Below are 18,876 nucleotides of genomic sequence, written 5' to 3'. Positions count from 1 at the left end.
TGCCATCTTGCTGTGTCCTCACATCGTGAAGGAAGAGACCAAGCTCTCTGGTTTCTTCTTATAAGGACACTAATATCATCATGAGGGCTCCACCCCCATGACCTCATCTAAACCTAATTACTTCCCAAAGGCTCACTTCCAAATACCCTCACATTGTGGGTTAGGACTTCAACATATGAATTAGGGGAAAGACACAAACATTTAGTCATAACACTTGCCTACCACACAGGCCAAATGTGGACAACATCCATACTACAGTCTCACCTGGGACTTCCCTGAAGGAGACCGGTGAAGGGTAAGCCAGAGGGTAGATTTGAGCAGAAGTACAAGTGTATGGTCCTGTACAAGCTGTGTTCAAGTCATTGGCTGAATGGTCAGGGACTTTGATGGTATGTGACTGATAATTTGTGACAAGGAGGACTGAGAAGGAGGTATGTGGATACACCCATCCATCCAGACATATGAAGATAAGTGTGTCAAAGGGGAGGAGTCAAGATGGCGGAGAAGTAGCAGGCTGAGACTACTTTAGGTAGTAGTAGATCAGCTAGATAGCTTATCTAAAGATTGCAAACACCCACAAATCCAACGGGAGATCGAAGAGAAGAACAGCAATTCTAGAAACAGAAAATCAACCACTTTCTGAAAGGTAGGACTAGCGGAGACGTGAATCCAAAGCCACGGGAAGATAGACCCCGGGGGGAGGGGCCGGCTCCCGGCAAGCGGCGGAGCAACGGTGCACAAAATCAGGACTTTTAAAAGTCTGTTCCACTGAGGGACATCGCTCCAGAGGCTAAATCCGGACGAAGCCCACGCGGGGTCAGCGTGGCCTCAGGTCCCGCAGGGTCACAGAAGGATCGGGGGTGTCTGAGTGTCGCGGAGCTTGCGGGTATTGGAACAGGAAAGCTGGCTACAGAGACAGAGCTGAGGAGTGAGCTTGCAGCTCGGAGTTACCTTGAACCGGTCACAGGCTCGGTGAGCTCGGAGCGTGGCCGGAGGTCAGGCAGACGGGAGTAATTGGGCGCTGTTCTCTGAGGGCGCACTGAGAAGTGGGGCCCCGGGCTCTCGGCTTCTCCGGGCCGGAGACCAGGAGGCCGCCATTTTCACTCCCGTCCTCCGGAACTCTACGGAAAGCGCTCAGGGAATAAAAGCTCCTGAAAGCAAACCTGAGCGGATTACTCAGCCCGGCCCCTGGTAAGTGTGGGCAATTCCGCCTGGGGCAAAGACACTTGAGAATCACTACACCAGGCCCCTCCCCCAGAAGATCAACAAGAAATCCAGCCGAGACCAAGTTCACCTACCAAGGAGCACAGGTTCAATACCAAGGAGAGCGGCGGAATTCCAGAGGAGGAGAAAGCAAAGCACGAACTCATGGCTTTCTCCCCATGATTCCTTAGTCTTGCAGTTAATTTAATTTTTTATTTTTTAAATTTTTTTTCTTCTTTTTCAAATTTTTTCTTCTGCTGCTAATTTTTTTTAACTTTTACCCTTTTCTAACTTTTAAACTAGTTTATCTTATATATATTTTTTTCTTTTTTATATTTTTTCTTTATTCGTTTTCTTTTTTTAATTGTTTCTTTTTTTTTCTCTGAACCTCTTTTTATCCCCTTTCTCCCCACCACGATTTAGGATCTCTTCTGATTTGGCTAAAGCATATTTTCCTGGGGTCTTTGCCACCCTTTTAGTATTTTACTTGCTCCTTCATATACTCTTACATGGACAAAATGACAAGGTGGAAAAATTCACCACAAAAAAAGGAACAAGAGGCAGTACTGAAGGCTAGGGACCTAATCAATACAGACAGTAGTAATATGTCAGATATAGAGTTCAGAAGGACAATTCTCAAGGTTCTAGCCAGGCTCGAAAAAGGTATGCAAGATATTAGAGAAACCCTCTCAGGAGATATAAAAGCCCTTTCTGGAGAAATAAAAGAACTAAAATCTAACCAAGTTGAAATAAAAAAAGCTATTAATGAGGTGCAATCAAAAATGGAGGCTCTCACTGCTAGGATAAATGAGGCAGAAGGAAGAATTAGTGATATAGAAGACCAAATGACAAAGAATAAAGAAGCTGAGCAAAAGAGGGACAAACAGCTACTGGACCACGAGGGGAGAATTCGAGAGTTAAGTGACACCATAAGATGAAACAACATTAGAATAATTGGGATTCCAGAAGAGGAAAAAAGAGAAAGGGGAGCAGAAGGTATATTGGAGAGAATTATTGGAGAGACTTTCCCCAATATGGCAAAGGGAAAAAGCATCAAAATCCAGGAGGTTCAGAGAACCCCATCAAAATCAACAAGAATAGGTCCACACCCCGTCATTCAATAGTAAAATTTACAAGTCTTAGTGACAAAGAGAAAATCCTGAAAGCAGCCCGGGAAAAGAAGTATGTAACATACAATGGTAAAAATATTAGATTGGCAGCAGATTATCCATAGAGACCTGGCAGGCCAGAAAGAGCTGGCATGGTATATTCAGAGCACTAAACGAGAGAAACATGCAGCCAAGAATACTATATCCAGCTAGGCTATCATTGAAAATAAAAGGAGAGATTAAAAGCTTCCAAGACAAACAAAAACTGAAAGAATTTGCAAACACCAAACCAGCTCTACAGGAAATATTGAAAGGGTCCTCTAAGCAAAGAGAGAGCCGAAAAGTACTAGATCAGAAAGAAACAGAGACAATATACAGTAACAGTCACCTTACAGGCAATACAATGGCAATAAATTCATATTCTCAATCATTACCCTGAATGTTAATGGGCTAAATGTCCCAATCAAAAGACACAGGGTATCAGAATGGATTTAAAAAACAAAACCCTTGTTGCCTACAAGAAACTCATTTTAGACCCAAAGACACCTCCAGATTTAAAGTGAGGGGGTGGAAAACAATTTACCATGCTAATGGACATCAGAAGAAAGCAGGGGTAGCAATCCTTACATCAGATCAAATAGATTTTAATCCAAAGACTATAATAAGAAATGAGGAAGGACACTATATCATACTCAAAGGATCTGTCCAACAAGAAGATCTAACAATGTTAAATATCTATGCCCCTAAGTGGGAGCAACCAACTATATAAACCAATTAACAACAAAATCAAAGAAACACATCAACAATAATACAATAATAGTAGGGGACTTTAACACTCCCTCCCACTGAAATGGACAGATCATCCAAGCAAAAGATCAACAAGGAAATAAAGCCCTTAAATGACACACTGGACCAGATATATTCAGAACATTTAATCCCAAAGCAACAGAATACACATTCTTCTCTAGTGCACATGGAACATTCTCCAGAATAGATCACATCCTCAGTCCTAAATCAGGTCTCAACTGGTATCAAAAGATTGGGATCATTCCCTGCATATTTTCAGACCACAATGGTCTGAAGCTAGAACTCAATCACAAGAGGAAATTTGGAAAGAACCCAAATACATGGAGACTAAACAGCATCCTTCTAAAGAATGAATGGGTCAAACAGGAAATTAAAGTAGAATTGAAAAAATTCATGAAAACAAATGATAATGAAAACACAACGGTTCAAAATCTGTGGGACACAACAAAGGCAGTCCTGAGAGGAAAATATATAGTGGTACAAGCCTTTCTCAAGAAACAAGAAAGGTCTCAGGTACACAATGTGACCCCACACCTAAAGGAGCTGGATAACGAATAAGAAAGAAACCCTAAACCCAGCAGGAGAAGAGAAATCATAAAGATCAGAGCAGAAATCAATGAAATAGAAACCAAAAAAACAACAGAACAAATCAATGAAACTAGGAGCTGGTTCTTTGAAAGAATTGATAAGATTGATAACCCCCTGGCCAGACTTATCAAAAAGAAAAGAGAAAGGACCCAAATAAATAAAATCATGAATGAAAGAGGAGAGATCACAACTAACACTAAAGAAATACAGACAATTATAAGAACATACTATGAGCAAATCCACGCCAACAAATTTGACAGTCTGGAAGAAATGGATGCATTTCTAGAGACATATAAACTACCACAACTGAACCAGGAAGAAATAGAAAGCCTGAACAGACCCATAACCAGTAAGGAGATTGAAACAGTCATCAAAAATCTCCAAACAAACAAAAGCCCAGGGCCAGATGGCTTCCCGGGGGAATTTTACCAAACATTTAAAGAAGAACTAATTTCTATTCTCCTGAAACTGTTCCAAAAAATAGAAATGGAAGGAAAACTTCCAAACTCATTTTATGAGGCCAGCATCACCTTGATCCCAAAACCAGACAAGGATCCCATCAAAAAAGAGAACTGCAGACCAATATCCTTGATGAACACAGATGTGAAAATTCTCACCAGAATACTAGCCAATAGGATTCAACAGTACATTAAAGGATTATTCACCACGACCAAGTGGGATTTATTCCAGGGCTGCAAGGTTGGTTCAACATCCACAAATCAATCAATCTGATACAACACATTAATAAAAGAAAGAACAAGAACCATATAATACTCTCAATAGATGCTGAAAAAGCATTTGACAAAGTACAGCATCCCTTCCTGATCAAAACTCTTCAAAGTGTAGGGATAAAGGGCACATACCTCAATATCATCAAAGCCATCTGTGAAAAACCCACTGCAAATATCATTCTCAATGGAGAAAAACTGAAAGCTTTTCTGCTAGGGTCAGGAACATGGCAGGGATGTCCATTATCACCACTGCTATTCAACATAGTACTAGAAGCCCTAGCCTCAGCAATCAGACAAAAAAAGGAAATTAAAGGCATCCAAATCAGCAAAGAAGAAGTCAAACTATCACTGTTTGCATATAATATGATACTATATGTGGAAAACCCAAAAGACTCCACTCCAAAGCTGCTGGAACTTGTACAGAAATTTAGTAAAGTGTCAGGATATAAAATCAATGCACAGAAATCAGTTGCATTTCTCTACACCAACAACAAGACAGAAGAAAGAGAAATTAAGGAGTCAATCCCATTTACAATTGCACCCAAAACTATAAGATACCTAGGAATAAACCTAACCAAAGAGGCACAGAATCTATACTCAGAAAACTATAAAGTACTCATGAAAGAAATTGAGGAAGACACAAAGAAATGGAAAAATGTTCCATGCTCCTGGATTGGAAGAATAAATATTATGAAAATGTCTATGCTACCTAAAGCAATCTACATATTTAATGCAATTCCTATCAAAATACCATACTTTTTTTTTTTCAAAGAAATGGAACAATTAATCCTAAAATTTACATGGAACCAGAAAAGACTTCAAATAGCCAAAGGAATATTGAAAAAGAAAGCCAAAGTTGGTGGCATCACAATTCCAGACTTCAAGCTCAATTACAAAGCTGTCATCCTCAAGACAGCATGGTACTGGCACAAAAACAGACACATAGATCAATGGAACAGAATAGAGAGCCCAGAAATAGACCCTCAACTCTATGGTCAACTCATCTTCGACAAAGCAGGAAAGAATGTCCAATGTAAAAAAGACAGCCTCTTCAACAAATAGTGTTGGGAAATATGGACAGCCACATGCAGAAAAATGAAATTGAACCATTTCCATGCACCACACATGAAAATAGACTCAAAATGGATGAAGAACCTCAATGTGAGAAAGGAATCCATCAAAATCCTTGAGGAGAACACAGGCAGCAACCTCTTCGATCTCAGCCGCAGCAACATCTTCCTAGGAACATCGCCAAAGGCAAGGGAAGCAAGGGCAAAAGTGAATTATTGGGATTTCATCAAGATCAAAAGCTTTTGCACAGCAAAGGAAACAGTTAACAAAACCAAAAGACAACTGACAGAATGGGAGAAGATATTTGCAAACGACATATCAGATAAAGGGCTGGTGTCCAAAATATATAAAGGTCTTAGCAAACTCAACACCCAAAGAATGAATAATCCAATCAAGAAATGGGCAGAGGACATGAACAGACATTTCTGCAAAGAAGACAGCCAGATTGCCAACAGACACATGAAAAAGTGCTCCATATCACTCAGCATCAGGGAAATACAAATCAAAACCACAATGAGACATCACCTCACACAGTCAGAATGGCTAAAATTAACAAGTCAGGAAAAGACAGATGCTGGCGAGGATGTGGAGAAAGGGGAACCCCCGTACACTGTTGGTGGGAATGCAAGCTGGTGCAGCCACTCTGGAAAACAGCATGGAGGTTCATCAAAATGTTGAAAATAGAACTACCCTATGACCCAGCAATTGCACTACTGAGTATTTACCCTAAAGATACAAACGTAGTGATCTGAAGGGGCACGTGCACCCAAATGTTTATAGCAGCAATGTCCACAATAGCCAAACTATGGAAAGAACCTAGATGTCCATCAACAGATGAATGGATAAAGAAGATGTGGTATATATACACAATGGGATACTATGCAGCCATCAAAAGCAATGAAATTTTGCCATTTGCGATGACGTGGATGGAACTAGAGGGTATCATGCTTAGCAAAATAAGTCAAGCGGAGAAAGACAACTATCATATGATCTCCCTGATATGAGGAAGTGCAAATGCAACATGGGGTGTTAAGGGAGTAGGAGAAGAATAAATGAAACAAGATGGGATTGGGAGGGAGACAAACCATAAGTGACTCGCAGTTTCACAAAACAAACTGAGGGTTGCTGGGGGGAGAGGGGTTGGGAGAGGGTGGTCGGGTTATGGACATCGGGGAGGGTATGTGCTGGGGTGAGTGCTGTGAAGTGTGTAAACCTGGCGATTCACAGACCTGTACCCCTGGGGATAAAAATATATGTTTATAAAAAATAAAAATTAAAAAAAAAAGATAAGTGTGTCGCATGGGTGATCAGCAAATAACCTTGCTGGTGCAGAAGTTTAATAATCTAATGAATAAGGTATTCATTATCTAGGTATCAATCAGCTTCTTTCTACAGCATTTGTATCATCCCCAGTGAGCTCAAGTGCAAAGTCACCAAAGTGGCAGGGATGAAGATTATGCCAGAAATCATGACTTCTCAGAAACAGTATCTATTGTATATCAGCATCCAGCATAATTTGATTTTTCTCCTACAGTCAGGATTCATGGGTCTTGAAATCCAGGGGTGAAAAATGGAAGAGCCTCATGTCATAGTTTATCCCTAAATTCTTCCCACCTTTATGACATCAGGCTTAGCCAAACCAAAGGTCTTCATCCCAGAGGGAGACATGATTTCACCAAGGAACACACCAGTGATGCCAATGAGAGGGAACTGGGACTGCCAGCTAGACATTTTGGTCCCCTCAGCCGTCTCAATCCAGAGGCAAAGAAGGGAGTCCCCTACTGGCTGGCAATCAAAGAGTATCTGGGTTCCTGCTACACAAGGAACTAAGAGGGGGTACGCCCAATGTGTCTGGAGAGCTTCTTACTACTCTCTCATTTTGTGTTTCAAGTTTGTGGAAAATGGCAACAACCCATTTAAGGAAGGACATCAAATGGCCCAGACCCTTCAGCAATGAAGTCTTGAGTCACTCTATCAGCCAAAGCACCATGACCAGCTGAGGTTCTGACTCAGGGCAAAAAGAATAAGAGGTGGGCAGTGAAAGGAAGCAGTTACAAATTCCAGCTACAACCATGTGACCTGCTACAGAACCCAGGACTATAATATCATTGAGCTTGGTAAGTTAATAACATCCCCCTCCTCAGGTAAGAGAACAAAGAAAAAAACAAACAACAAACTGCTTTCATGGAAAATTGTTAGGGCTACAGCCCAACTTATACTGAGAGAGAACCATAAAATTTCAAATCTCCACTGCCTTTTTTCTTAGCCTTTTCTTGACTACAATTTTCTTGACTACAACGTTTTAGGAGGGCTTCAGCATTATCTCATTCCATCATACAGCATAGAAAGTTCATCCTTGTTTCTCACTGGTCTTTGCAAGAACACAATTTTTTTTTCTTTCCTGGTGGTTAACTTTCTTGAGATGGGGGCAGGATTCTATTTTTTCTAATACCTTCTCAAGTTGCTGAATTAAGACACCTCTTTAAAACCTGAAAGTAAAGACAAATACAAGTACAGAGGCTATCTAACACATCTCTAATATGTAAGAGATAGTAGTGGATACACAATAGAGCTTACAGTCTCCATGGGAATAGGAAAATGCGTCTTCTTGGAAAAATGTCAAGAGTGTCAATTGAGGGCCTATGCCCACACCAGTTATAGTGAACAGGGATATTCTATGGGCTTGAAAGAATAGGTTAGACTAGGATAATATTCACCAATATGCTTAGGGAAATGAGCATGAACTATGATTGAGTGCTGGGGCTTTTTTGTGACCCTGTTCAGCACTGAACACAACTGTTTGAAAAAATTGGAGAGTTTAAAAAAAAAAAAAAAGAAAGTGGAGAGTTCTTTGTTTATACCTACCTTGCAGCTTCCATGATGGTGAATTCAACAAATTGTTTCTTGACTGCAAGAGGTCCTTGCACTTCTTCAATCAAAGTGAAAATCCTTTCATACTCTGAAAATCATTTTTTTAAAAATTCAACATTTTTAAAAACATGAAGATGGTCTAGAATTCCACCTTAGTGCATCCACTCTGTCAGTAATCATTCCTCATGGGCTAGAGGGATACATGGTGTTTGTGTTTTGAATGCTTACTAAGGAAACGATTGTAAACACTAACCAAGCAAAGTGTACTTAGGAATTTTGAGACCAATTCAAGAGAAATCACCCTAAATTATATAAAAGCCCAATATGGTCAAAGGATGAGTTCAAGAGGTGGGTTGAATATTCTAAATCATGGAATGAGACAGACTTCCCATGGTTTTATTAGAGCCATTCTTTCACTACTTGCTTCGCCCAAACTTCTGAACTTCCTTCATTAATTGATATTTTATCTCATCATTAATTTTCTTTGCCACAGCAGGACTTATTTGCAATGTATTTGGCACTGCTCCTGGTGAAGACATTGCTGGACCTTTTGGGTCACCTGCAGAGCCTCTGCAGTTTTTGGTTCCTCCTCCAAGTGAATTACTGCCAGGTTTGGGAATCAGGCCATCTTTAGTGAAGTCATCAGTGGGAGATTCCAGTTGGTTGGGTGGAATACCAGCTCCTGCCCTGTTCGTAACTTCTGGCGCAGCAGCTTTTGGCAAGAATCCATCAGGTGGGGTTGGATGACTTTCTGTCTTCTTTTCATGGACATCGTGAGTGACAGTAGCACCTGGAAACCAGTTAAGAGATTGAGCTCTGAGGTAGGTGTATTTTTTCACTCCCACAGGGACATCCCTGTCCTCTGCAGTTTTGAGAAAATTATTTATTTCATAAAGCAGGAGTATGTACCAAGTGGAAATGTCAGATCCCACAAATAGGGCTCTGTAAAGATTATACAATAAATCATCTTTTCTCTCTTGGCACTATGAATTCATACAAAAATGTGGTTGGACAGCACAACTAATAAATACACATTCACAGAGCCCAGGCACTCATGATTTAATGCCTCCTTGATGCCCTTTACAAGGTGGAAAGCTGAACATCTCACTTGATGTCAAGATGTCTGATTTTGGCACTCTATCACCAAAAATCCCAGTCAGTATATGATCTTCCTCATTTGTCTTTTCTGTTTCAAAAAGGTGAATTCCCTTTTACTCCAAGTCCAACACCTCTACTTCAAATGCTCAGCCTTCTCTGTGCCAGGAACCTTGCCAAATGCTGGGAGATCAGCAGGGAACCAGACAGACAGAAACAGTCCCTACCCTTATGGAACTTGCATCCTCATGGGGAAGTCAGAGGACATCAAAGAAAGCTGGGGTGGCAATCCTTCTATCAAATTAGATTTTAAGCCAAACACTGTAATAAGACATGAGGAAGGACACTATATCATAATTAAAGGGTCTAGCCAAAAAGAATATCTAACAATTGTAAGTATTTATGCCCCTAACATGGGAGCATCCAATTATATAAACCAATTAATAACAAAATCAAAGAAACACATCAATAATAATACAATAATAACAGGGAACAGTAACATCCCACTCACCGCAATGGACAGATCATCCAAGCAGATCAACAAGGAAACAAGGACTTTGAAAGACACACTGGACCAGATGGACTTCACAGATATATTCAGAACAATCCATCTAAAGCAACAGAGTACACATTCTTCTCAAGTGCACATGGAACATTCTCCAGAATAAATCACATACTGGGACACAAATCACATACTGGTACCAAAAGATTGGGATCATTCCCTGCTTATTTTTGGAACACAATGCTTTGAAACAGGAACTCAATCACAAGAAGAAATTTGGAAAGAATTCAAATACATGGAGGCTAAAGAGCATCCTACTAAAGAATGAATGGGTCAGCCAGAAAATTAAAGAAAAACTTTAAAAATTCATGGAAACAAATGAAAATGAAAACACAACTATTCAAAACCTTTGGGGTACAGCAAAGGTGGTACTAAGAGGGAAGTATGTACCTCAATATCATCAAAGCCATCTATGAAAAACCCACGGCAAATATCATTCTCAATGGGGAAAACCAGCTGTTCCTGCTGCTTGTGTGCTTTCTCTCTCTATCCTTCTCTCTCTGATAAATAAATAAATAAAATCTTTAACAAAATTCAAAGTTAAGGAGAAAGTAAGCACAAAGAAATACAAAGAAAAAGCACAAACTAACTTGCTAAATACAAATCCAAATATTATTTGTAATAATAAATATAAACAAAACTAAACTTGCCAATGAAGGTTACCAGTAGAGATTTTTTTTTTAAATTCTACTTATACATTATTTAAAAGAGAAACATTTAAAGTTGAGAACATGGAATGATTGAAATTTAAAAATTAATATTTTATACCTGGCAAATATTTTTATACCTGGCAAATATTAATCAATAGAAAGCAGAGGTAGTTAGTTATATTAATACCAGATAAAAAGAGACTTTAAAATGCATTATTACTGTGCAAAGGTCATGATAAAATAATCAGATTTAATTTTACCAGGAATGTTTAAGAGTTGTCCACTTGCATGAATCTAATATAACAGCCTCAAAAATATATAAAGCAAGAATAAACAGAACTACTGAAGGAAATTGAAAATTTCACCTTCATTGCAGAAGATTTTTAACATAATTCTCTACATTATTGTTAGTTCAAACAGACAAAAGATGAGTAAATGGATAAATGTTAATAATACAATTAGCAAGTTCAATTTATGGCCAAAAATCATAGTATAAATTCTTTTCAAGCATACTTAGAAAAATGGCCACAGCATGGAAGCACTGGGTGTGGTGCATAAACAATGAATTCTGGAACACTGAAAAGAAATTTTAACAAAATAAATAAAAATTTTTTTAAAAATGGCCACAGTCTCATCAATGTTCAAATACATAGTTTCATACAGCCCATACTCTCTAAGCAAAATGAAATTAAATTAGAAGTCAAAAGCAAAAGGAAAATATATTTAGAGGTTTTTAAACACTCTTCTAAACCAATACATAGAAATGAATAAGGAAAATATTATGTAACAGAACTTTCTGGATGCTATGAAAGTGGACCTCAAAGGTATAGCTTTCCGTATGCTCTTTTGTTAAAAATGGGGGAAATGGGGTAACTGGGTGGCTCAGTTGGCTAAGCGTCTGCCTTCGGCTCAGGTCACAATCTCAAGGTTCTGGGATTGGGCCCCACATCAGGCCTTCTGCTTAGCGGGGAGTCTGCTTCTCCCTTTCCCTCTGACCTTCCCCCATCTTGTGCGTTCTCTCTCTCTCTCTCTCTCTCTCTCTCAAATAAATAAATAAAATCTTTAAAAAAAATAAAAATAAAAAAGGAAAAAAAGACTGACAATCAGTTATCATTGTCCAGTGTTAGAAGTTGGAAGAAAGGGGCGCCTGGGTGGCTCAGTGGGTTAAGCGTCTGCCTTCAGCTCAGGTCATGGTCTCAGGGTCCTGGGATCGAGTCCCACATTGGGAATCTCTGCTCAGCAGGGAGCCTGCTTCCTCCTCTGTCTCTCTCTCTGCCTGCCTCTCTGCCTACTTTTGATCTCTCTCTGTTAAATAAATAAATAAAATCTTAAAAAAAGAAGAAGTCGGAAGAAAGGTAGACTAAATCCAGAGAAAGTAGAAAGAAGGAGCTAGTAAAGATAGAGCAGAAATTAATGAAATAGAAAAAGAAACTGCAATAAAGAAAATCAACAAAATCTAAAGTTTGTCCTTTGAGAACAACAAAAACACTGACAAGCCTTTAATGAGGTTAATCAAGAGAAAGATTATCTACCAATAAGTAATACTAGGAATGAAAAGGGAAAGATAACTAAGGATCCAGTAAAGATTTTTTAAGAGGGGATGGTGAGTACTGTGAACTTTATATTAAATTTGAAAATATAGGTGAAATAGAAAAATTCACAGAAAAACATAACTATATATCCTTGTGGAAATTATTTTTTTTAGAGAAAGAGAGAGAATGCATGCCATAGGGAGTGGGGAGCAGAGGGAGAGGAACAGAGAGAATCTTAAGCAGACTCCATGCCCAGCGCAGAGCCCAACAAGGGGCTCAATGTCACGACCGTGAGACCATGACCTGAGCCAAAATCAAGAGTTGGACACTTAACCGACTGAGCTATCCAGGTGCCCTGAGAATCTTTTTATAAGTACACTAGATAAGCATATGGGGAAAATGAACCTTGATCTTTACAACTTTCCATACACAAAATTTATTTCTGATGCATCAGAAATCTAGAAGAAAACTTGTGACATCATCTTCATGACTTTGCGGTAAGCAAAGATTTTTAAACAGGGTACAAATCAAATCTAAATTGATTAATTGGATTTCATTAAGAAATCTTTTCATCAAAAGACATTATTAAGAGAGTGAAAAAGTAAACCAGGAACTCACAGAAGATATATATTCATAGCATATACGTATGAGAAAAGATTTAAGTTCAGAACTTAATTGATAAGACTTAAGTTCAGAAATTGATAAGAAAAAGGCAACCCCCCGCCAAAGATGAACAAATTGCCTGAAAAGGAACTTCATAAGGACATCTGCAAATGACCACTAAACTGACAAATAAGAATAACTCATTAATCAGCAGAGGAATTTAAGTCAAAGCCACAACGAAATGCCATTAAACACCCACCAGAATAGCTATGTTTGTGAGAATTCGATGTAGCTGGAACTCTCATACATTTCTGGATTGACACACAGGTTCCTCTGTGCCTCAGTTGGCACTTAATCACAACCATCCATTGTGACAATGTGAAAAATTGTGGCATCACCACATGCCATGGATTACTTTTATCCCATTGACCACTGGCAAGAAGCAAAGCACTGCCCTCAAGCCCAAAGGCCCCGTGAAACCAACCCCAAAATCTCATCTTAAGGGTCTACCTCCAGGAACCATCCTGCCTGCAGCCCCAGCTCTGTTTCAGAGGGCATCACATCCGTAGAGAGAAATCACAGAGTAATCTGAACATTACTGTTTAAACATTTACATGTTTAATATAAAGAATTATTAACTCAAATAGGGGGGAAAAGAGTAACAAGAGATTGACAGGGAGGAAGTAAGCAGAACTCTAAGTAGAGGAAAAGCAGATACAAGGAGCGGCTACTGTCCCCAGAATTGAAAGAGAGCACTTGCAATGGGCTAAATGTTTGTGCCTACCTCCCTAAATTCATATATGAAATCTTAATCCCAGGATAGCGGTATTTGCAGGTGAGATTTTGGAGAGGTCATTCCGTCATAAGGGCTCCGCTTCCATGGTAATTACATGGCTCCACCTTTGCGGGAGTGAGATTAGGGCCCTTGTAAGAAGAGGTTATTTTTCTGTTGTGTGAGGATAGAAGAAGTCAGCTGTCTGCCACCCGGCAGAGGCCCCTCACCAGAACCTGTCCATGCTGGCACCCTGGTCTTGAACGTCCAGCCTCAGAACTTTAAGAAATACTGTTAAATAAATAAATAAATAAATCTTTAAAAAAGGGGGGGGGGGGTCCGCCTGGGTGACTTAGTGGGTTAAAGCTTCTGCCTTCGGCTCAGGTCATGATCCCAGAGTCCTGGGATCGAGCCCCGCATCGGGCTCTCTGCTCCGCAGGGAGCCTGCTCTCCCCCCCCCCCCCCCGCCCGCCACCGCCTGCCTCTCTGCCTACTTGTGATCTCTATTGAATAAATAAATTAAATCTTTAAAAAAAAAAAAAAAACTGTAAGAAATAAATTGCTGTCGTTTCTTAAGCCACCCAGTCTGTGGGCCTCTGTTGTGGCACCCAAGACACCCTATCCTCCCACTCTTCGCCCGGCCATTGCAGAGATAGAACATTCAAAGAAAAGCCCACTGCCGCTCCCCCCAACCCCCACACAGAACATCATTCCTCGGCTGAGTTAAAACACTCAAGGTGGAATTCCCCAAGGATCGAGTGAGCTCCCGCAAGGAAGACTGCTGCTCAGAGCTGAGAAGGAGCACCCAGGAAGTATCCTGTCGGGGCTGAGAGCACACAAGGCAAAGTCCTGCTCAACCAGAAGACTCTGATCTATTATCACTGCCCCAGGGAGGTGTAAGGGCAGCTGCAGGACTTGGTGTGCTGTTGGCCACGCTGCCCCGCAGCACCCCGACCCCGGAGAAGCTGTGTGCGGTGCACAGCCTGGTGCTGGAGAAGCCTCACGCCCCCAGCAGCCTGCTGTGCCCACTGCCCAGAACGAGAAAGCGAAACTTTTCCCTTGACTTTGGCGCCCTCTACAGGCAGACATTAGTAACAACAGCAACAAGAAAAATTTAAAGGCCCCAGAACATTTCCGCAGAGCAGGACAAGAGTAAATTTGGAGCTTACAGGCAATATAACTAGGCACTCTATTAACACACTACAAAAGGAGTGTAACTTGATCATCCCAAAGAATTAAAAAAAAAACCGGGACAAAAAGCAACAAGAATACATGAAGAAAGAGTTAAAAGCATTTGTTAAGGAGGATATATAAATCTACACAAATTTAAAAAATGAAAATATATCTGCAGAAATCTTCAGCATACATTATTCCTAGGTGAATAATTGGAAGTATTGCTTGTGATATCAGAGACAACTTTGCCCACCACCATCCCTTCTGTCCAACACTCCCTACTGGAACTCCTACCCTGCACCTTCAGATAGTAAATGGCTGTTTGCTCAGAGCGAGCTCTCACACTGGTCAGTGATGGACGAGCCCGGGGGTGGAGTCACCGGGCACGTCAAATAGTGACAAGAGCGTGGGAACAGAGATTTGCGGGGAGGTCCCATTAGGTTAGTCCCCTCCAGTGGCTGACTGTCGCTGGTGTTCCGAGCCACTGTGGACGCGAGGTCCTTGGTTTCAAGGCCACCGCGGTGCTGAGGAGGGGGCAGTGAGAACAGTGCTGGCGACAACAGCCCAAAGCTCCCCGTCTCTAGCGGGACGGAGCCATCTCTCTTGAGTGAAGGCTCTTCTGGTTGTTTGCCAGGCTTGGGTTAACTAGCACGGTTCTGAAACCAGTTAATTAGACAGGATTTGCCCATGTTCTCCTTGCCTGTATGCTGGAGCGGATTTTCACAGGCCCTGCCTCCACCGACCCTGAAATGCCTCCTCCTATAGGCTACATAGTAAACTAAGTATAAAATCCAGTGCCTGAGACTGTAAATTATTTATGCTGTTTCTCTCTTGTTCTGGAAGGAAACTGGAATAGGCAGTGCCTGCATATCAGGAAGAACTCTCTAGAATCCAGGCTGCACGTATTGCTTCTCTAGCCAACTGGCTTTAGCGAAATCCACATGAGCGTATGCGAATCCCCATTCCGGGAGGCTATTTATTCATTTTTTAATTTTGTGTGACAAATTACCCCCACTTTCACGGCTTCAAAAATCATACCAAACTTAGAGGCTTGAAAGAATATTTGTTCTCTCTTCTCGCAGGGTCCTGTAGCTCAGAAGTCTGATTTCAGCCGAGCTGGGCTCTCGTCTGGAAGATCTGGGGTGGAACGCGGTTCCGAATTCATTCGCATCTTTGGCGGAAGTCAAGTCCTTTGTGCTATCAGACAGATGCTGCATTTCTCGCAGGTTGTTAGCAAGGGCTCAGTGTCACCTCTAGAGGTCACTCTCGGGCCCTTTTCATGTGGCTCTGTTGTCTCCAAAGGAGCGATGACACAACAAATTCTTAGGTTTCTAACTCCCTGGGCGCAGCCACCAGCTGGAGGACACTGATTCAAAGGCTCAGGAGGGCGGCTGGGCGCTCCCATTCATCCGACTACAAGGGTCAGATGATCAGTAGTCTCAGTTCCATCTGCGAAGTCACTTTTGTCCTGTAATGTGGGAGAACACCAGAGGGCAAAGGTCATGGGGAACATCTGGGAATTCTCCCGAGCAAGAGAAAGAAGTGAAGGTCGCAGGACTCAGAGCCATGGGTTTGGGGCCACATCCTCATGCAAAGCTCTCATGGCTTCGGGATCTGCTTGGGCTGATCTTGCACACACCACTTCCATTTGGAAAAGGGTGCTTCTGTGCACACCCACGGCGATGACTTGGTGGGTCAGAGAGCACCCGGGTTAGGACGGACAGCTCAGGTGGCATGGGGACGAGGTGTCCCCTGGTCAAGCCTTCAGTCCTACTAAGGCCAGTAGTAAGCCCAGTGTTATTCCAAAGGACCAGAATGATGTTTTGGTTTGTGCTGGTTTTGGAGCCGGGGTCCTCTAATTTGTTCTGGTTTGGAGCCAGGGTCCTCTAATTATGGACAAATCTGATTATTTCTTGTCCCCAACAGATGGTCACCCTGGTAAAGGGATGCAGGCCCCTTTGGGTATGCATGGGAGAAAGATAATAACAGAAAATGTTTTAGAAGGGCGCTTCCTTAAGAAGCCTCCCCCTTCATACACGAGCTTTTGGATCTTTGACCAAGTCAGGTGTGGGGTTTGATTGATTCAGGGACTCTTGGTCAGAAGGGGAGTAAGCAGGTGTATGTGGGCAACACATGAGCTACTCCCATGTCAATACGCCCACATCCACTTACTTTGGTCAATGGAAACTACACCAAGTTAATTCATTCAGGACTGCTAATGGCCATGAACCTTGGAGAGAAAGTTTGGGTCACCCCAATAGGAACAGGACCATCACCAGGCAAGGTGCTTGCTGAGAGCTAAGGGAATGTGGAGTGAGTAATGAGAGAAGTGACCACACAACCATTTGTAGAGTCAAGGACTGTAATAATTATGAATATTACTTCCTTACTTTGATATGAATAAGTTTACATACAGAATAACCAAATGCTTTTTTATTTTTTTAAGATTTTATTTATTTGAAGGATAGAGAGCATGAGCTGGAGGGGAGGAACAGAGGGAGAAGCAGACTCCCCTCTGAGCGGGGAACCTGACACAGGGCTCAATCCCAGGACCCTGGGATCATGATCTGAGCCAAAGGCAGATGCTCAACACCACCCAGGAGCCCCACCCAATATTTTTGGGTTTCATCCCCTCATCCCCTTAGCCACTAACTTAGAATGTGTTAATGTGAAGTAACTTTATTTCTCAGTATTCAAGATGCAGGATATTAAAGGCAGAGGAGGGGCACACCTGGGTGGCTCAGTCGGTTAAGCATCTGCCTTCAGCTCAGGTCATGATCCTAGGATCCTGGGATGGAGCCCTGCATCAGGCTCCCTGCTCAGCGGGGATCCTGCTTCTCCCTCTCCCACTTCCCCTGCTTGTGTTCGTTCTCTCTCTCTCTCTCTCTGTCAATTAAATAAATAAATAAAATCTTAAAAAAAAATAAAGGCAGAGGAGAGGTGCCTGTGTGACTCAGTTGGTTAAGCGTCCGACTCTTGGTTTCAGCTCAGGTCATGATCTCAGGGTCATAAGATTAAGTCCCGCAGCAGGCTCTGTGCTGGGCGTGATTGGGTTAAGGACATTGCAAAGGGTTGTGGTGAGTGCTGTGAAATGTGTAGCCTGACAATTCACAGACCTGTACCCCTGGGGCAAATAATACATTATATGTTAATAAAAATTAAAAAAAAAAAAGATTCTCGGGCACCTGGGTGGCTCAGTGGGTTAAGCCGCTGCCTTCGGCTCAGGTCATGATCTCAGGGTCCTGGGATCGAGCCCCACATCGGGCTCTCTGCTCAACAGGGAGCCTGCTTCCCTCTCTCTCTCTCTGCCTGCCTCTCCGACTACTTGTGATTTCTCTCTGTCAAATAAATAAATAAAATCTTTAAAAAAAAATTCTCTCTCTCCCTCTGCCCCTCCCTAACCCCCCCGCCACCACTCCACCCGGCACTCATCCACTCTTTTCAAAAAAATTTTTTAAAATAAAGGCAGGGGTGATCTAGGCAGCCAAAGAATGACAAAGACCTAAAGGCAAAAATTGAGCTTTGTACCCTCTTTAGGAAAATGGTCAACATGTTCTGTCATAAGCCAGGAATCTGGTTTCGTTACTGCCTTTACGTCAAGATGAAGTGTGGTTTAAAGAGATGTTCACAGGTGCCAAACACACAAGCGGGCGTCGACTGTAATATGTTCACTTGGTCAGATGGCACACATTACAAACGCTTCCACTGGCTATTTCCACTCAGAGTGTGCCACAGGAGGTTTCCAGAGACTGAAGGGCATGGCAGAAGAGGAGCCATCGCCATTTTGTAGCTCACACACATTGTTTCTGGTCTGCTAATTCACCTGTTGGCCAGAGTCAGCAGCTGGCCCTGCCATGTCTCGACTTTATCCTGGATTCTCCCTCAGTTTCTCTATCTCATGGATGTTTCTGTTTAGCCCCATGAGGCTGGGCCCTGTATTCTGCAGATACCCTTGTTACCAAGGTCAGAGGCAACAAGAATGGTAATGCATTTGTTTGTTCCTTTGGGGTTCCAGATCAAGTTTGTGGGTTTTAGTCCATGAGTTTTCCCCCCACCAGAGTTGAGGTGACAGCACCCTTTTAGAGACATCTTAACCACATTCCACAATT

General features: G+C 41.8%; 1 protein-coding gene across 1 annotated transcript in view; it reads right to left on the bottom strand.

Moving 5' to 3' along the window:
• Positions 1 to 18,623, bottom strand: part of SAGE1 (sarcoma antigen 1) — a 67,961-nt gene extending 49,338 nt beyond the window's left edge. Inside the window, 5 exon segments of the mRNA XM_059156848.1 lie at positions 7,923 to 7,998; positions 8,375 to 8,468; positions 8,805 to 9,170; positions 15,111 to 15,291; positions 18,591 to 18,623. Of these exon segments, the coding sequence (XP_059012831.1) occupies positions 7,923 to 7,998; positions 8,375 to 8,468; positions 8,805 to 9,170; positions 15,111 to 15,291; positions 18,591 to 18,623 (750 nt within the window).
• Between the last annotated feature and the right edge of the window lie 253 nt (positions 18,624 to 18,876).

The sequence above is a fragment of the Mustela lutreola genome, chromosome X, assembly GCF_030435805.1.
Source record: "Mustela lutreola isolate mMusLut2 chromosome X, mMusLut2.pri, whole genome shotgun sequence".
NCBI lineage: Eukaryota > Metazoa > Chordata > Mammalia > Carnivora > Mustelidae > Mustela > Mustela lutreola.
This window is presented reverse-complemented; position numbering and strand designations above follow the sequence as displayed.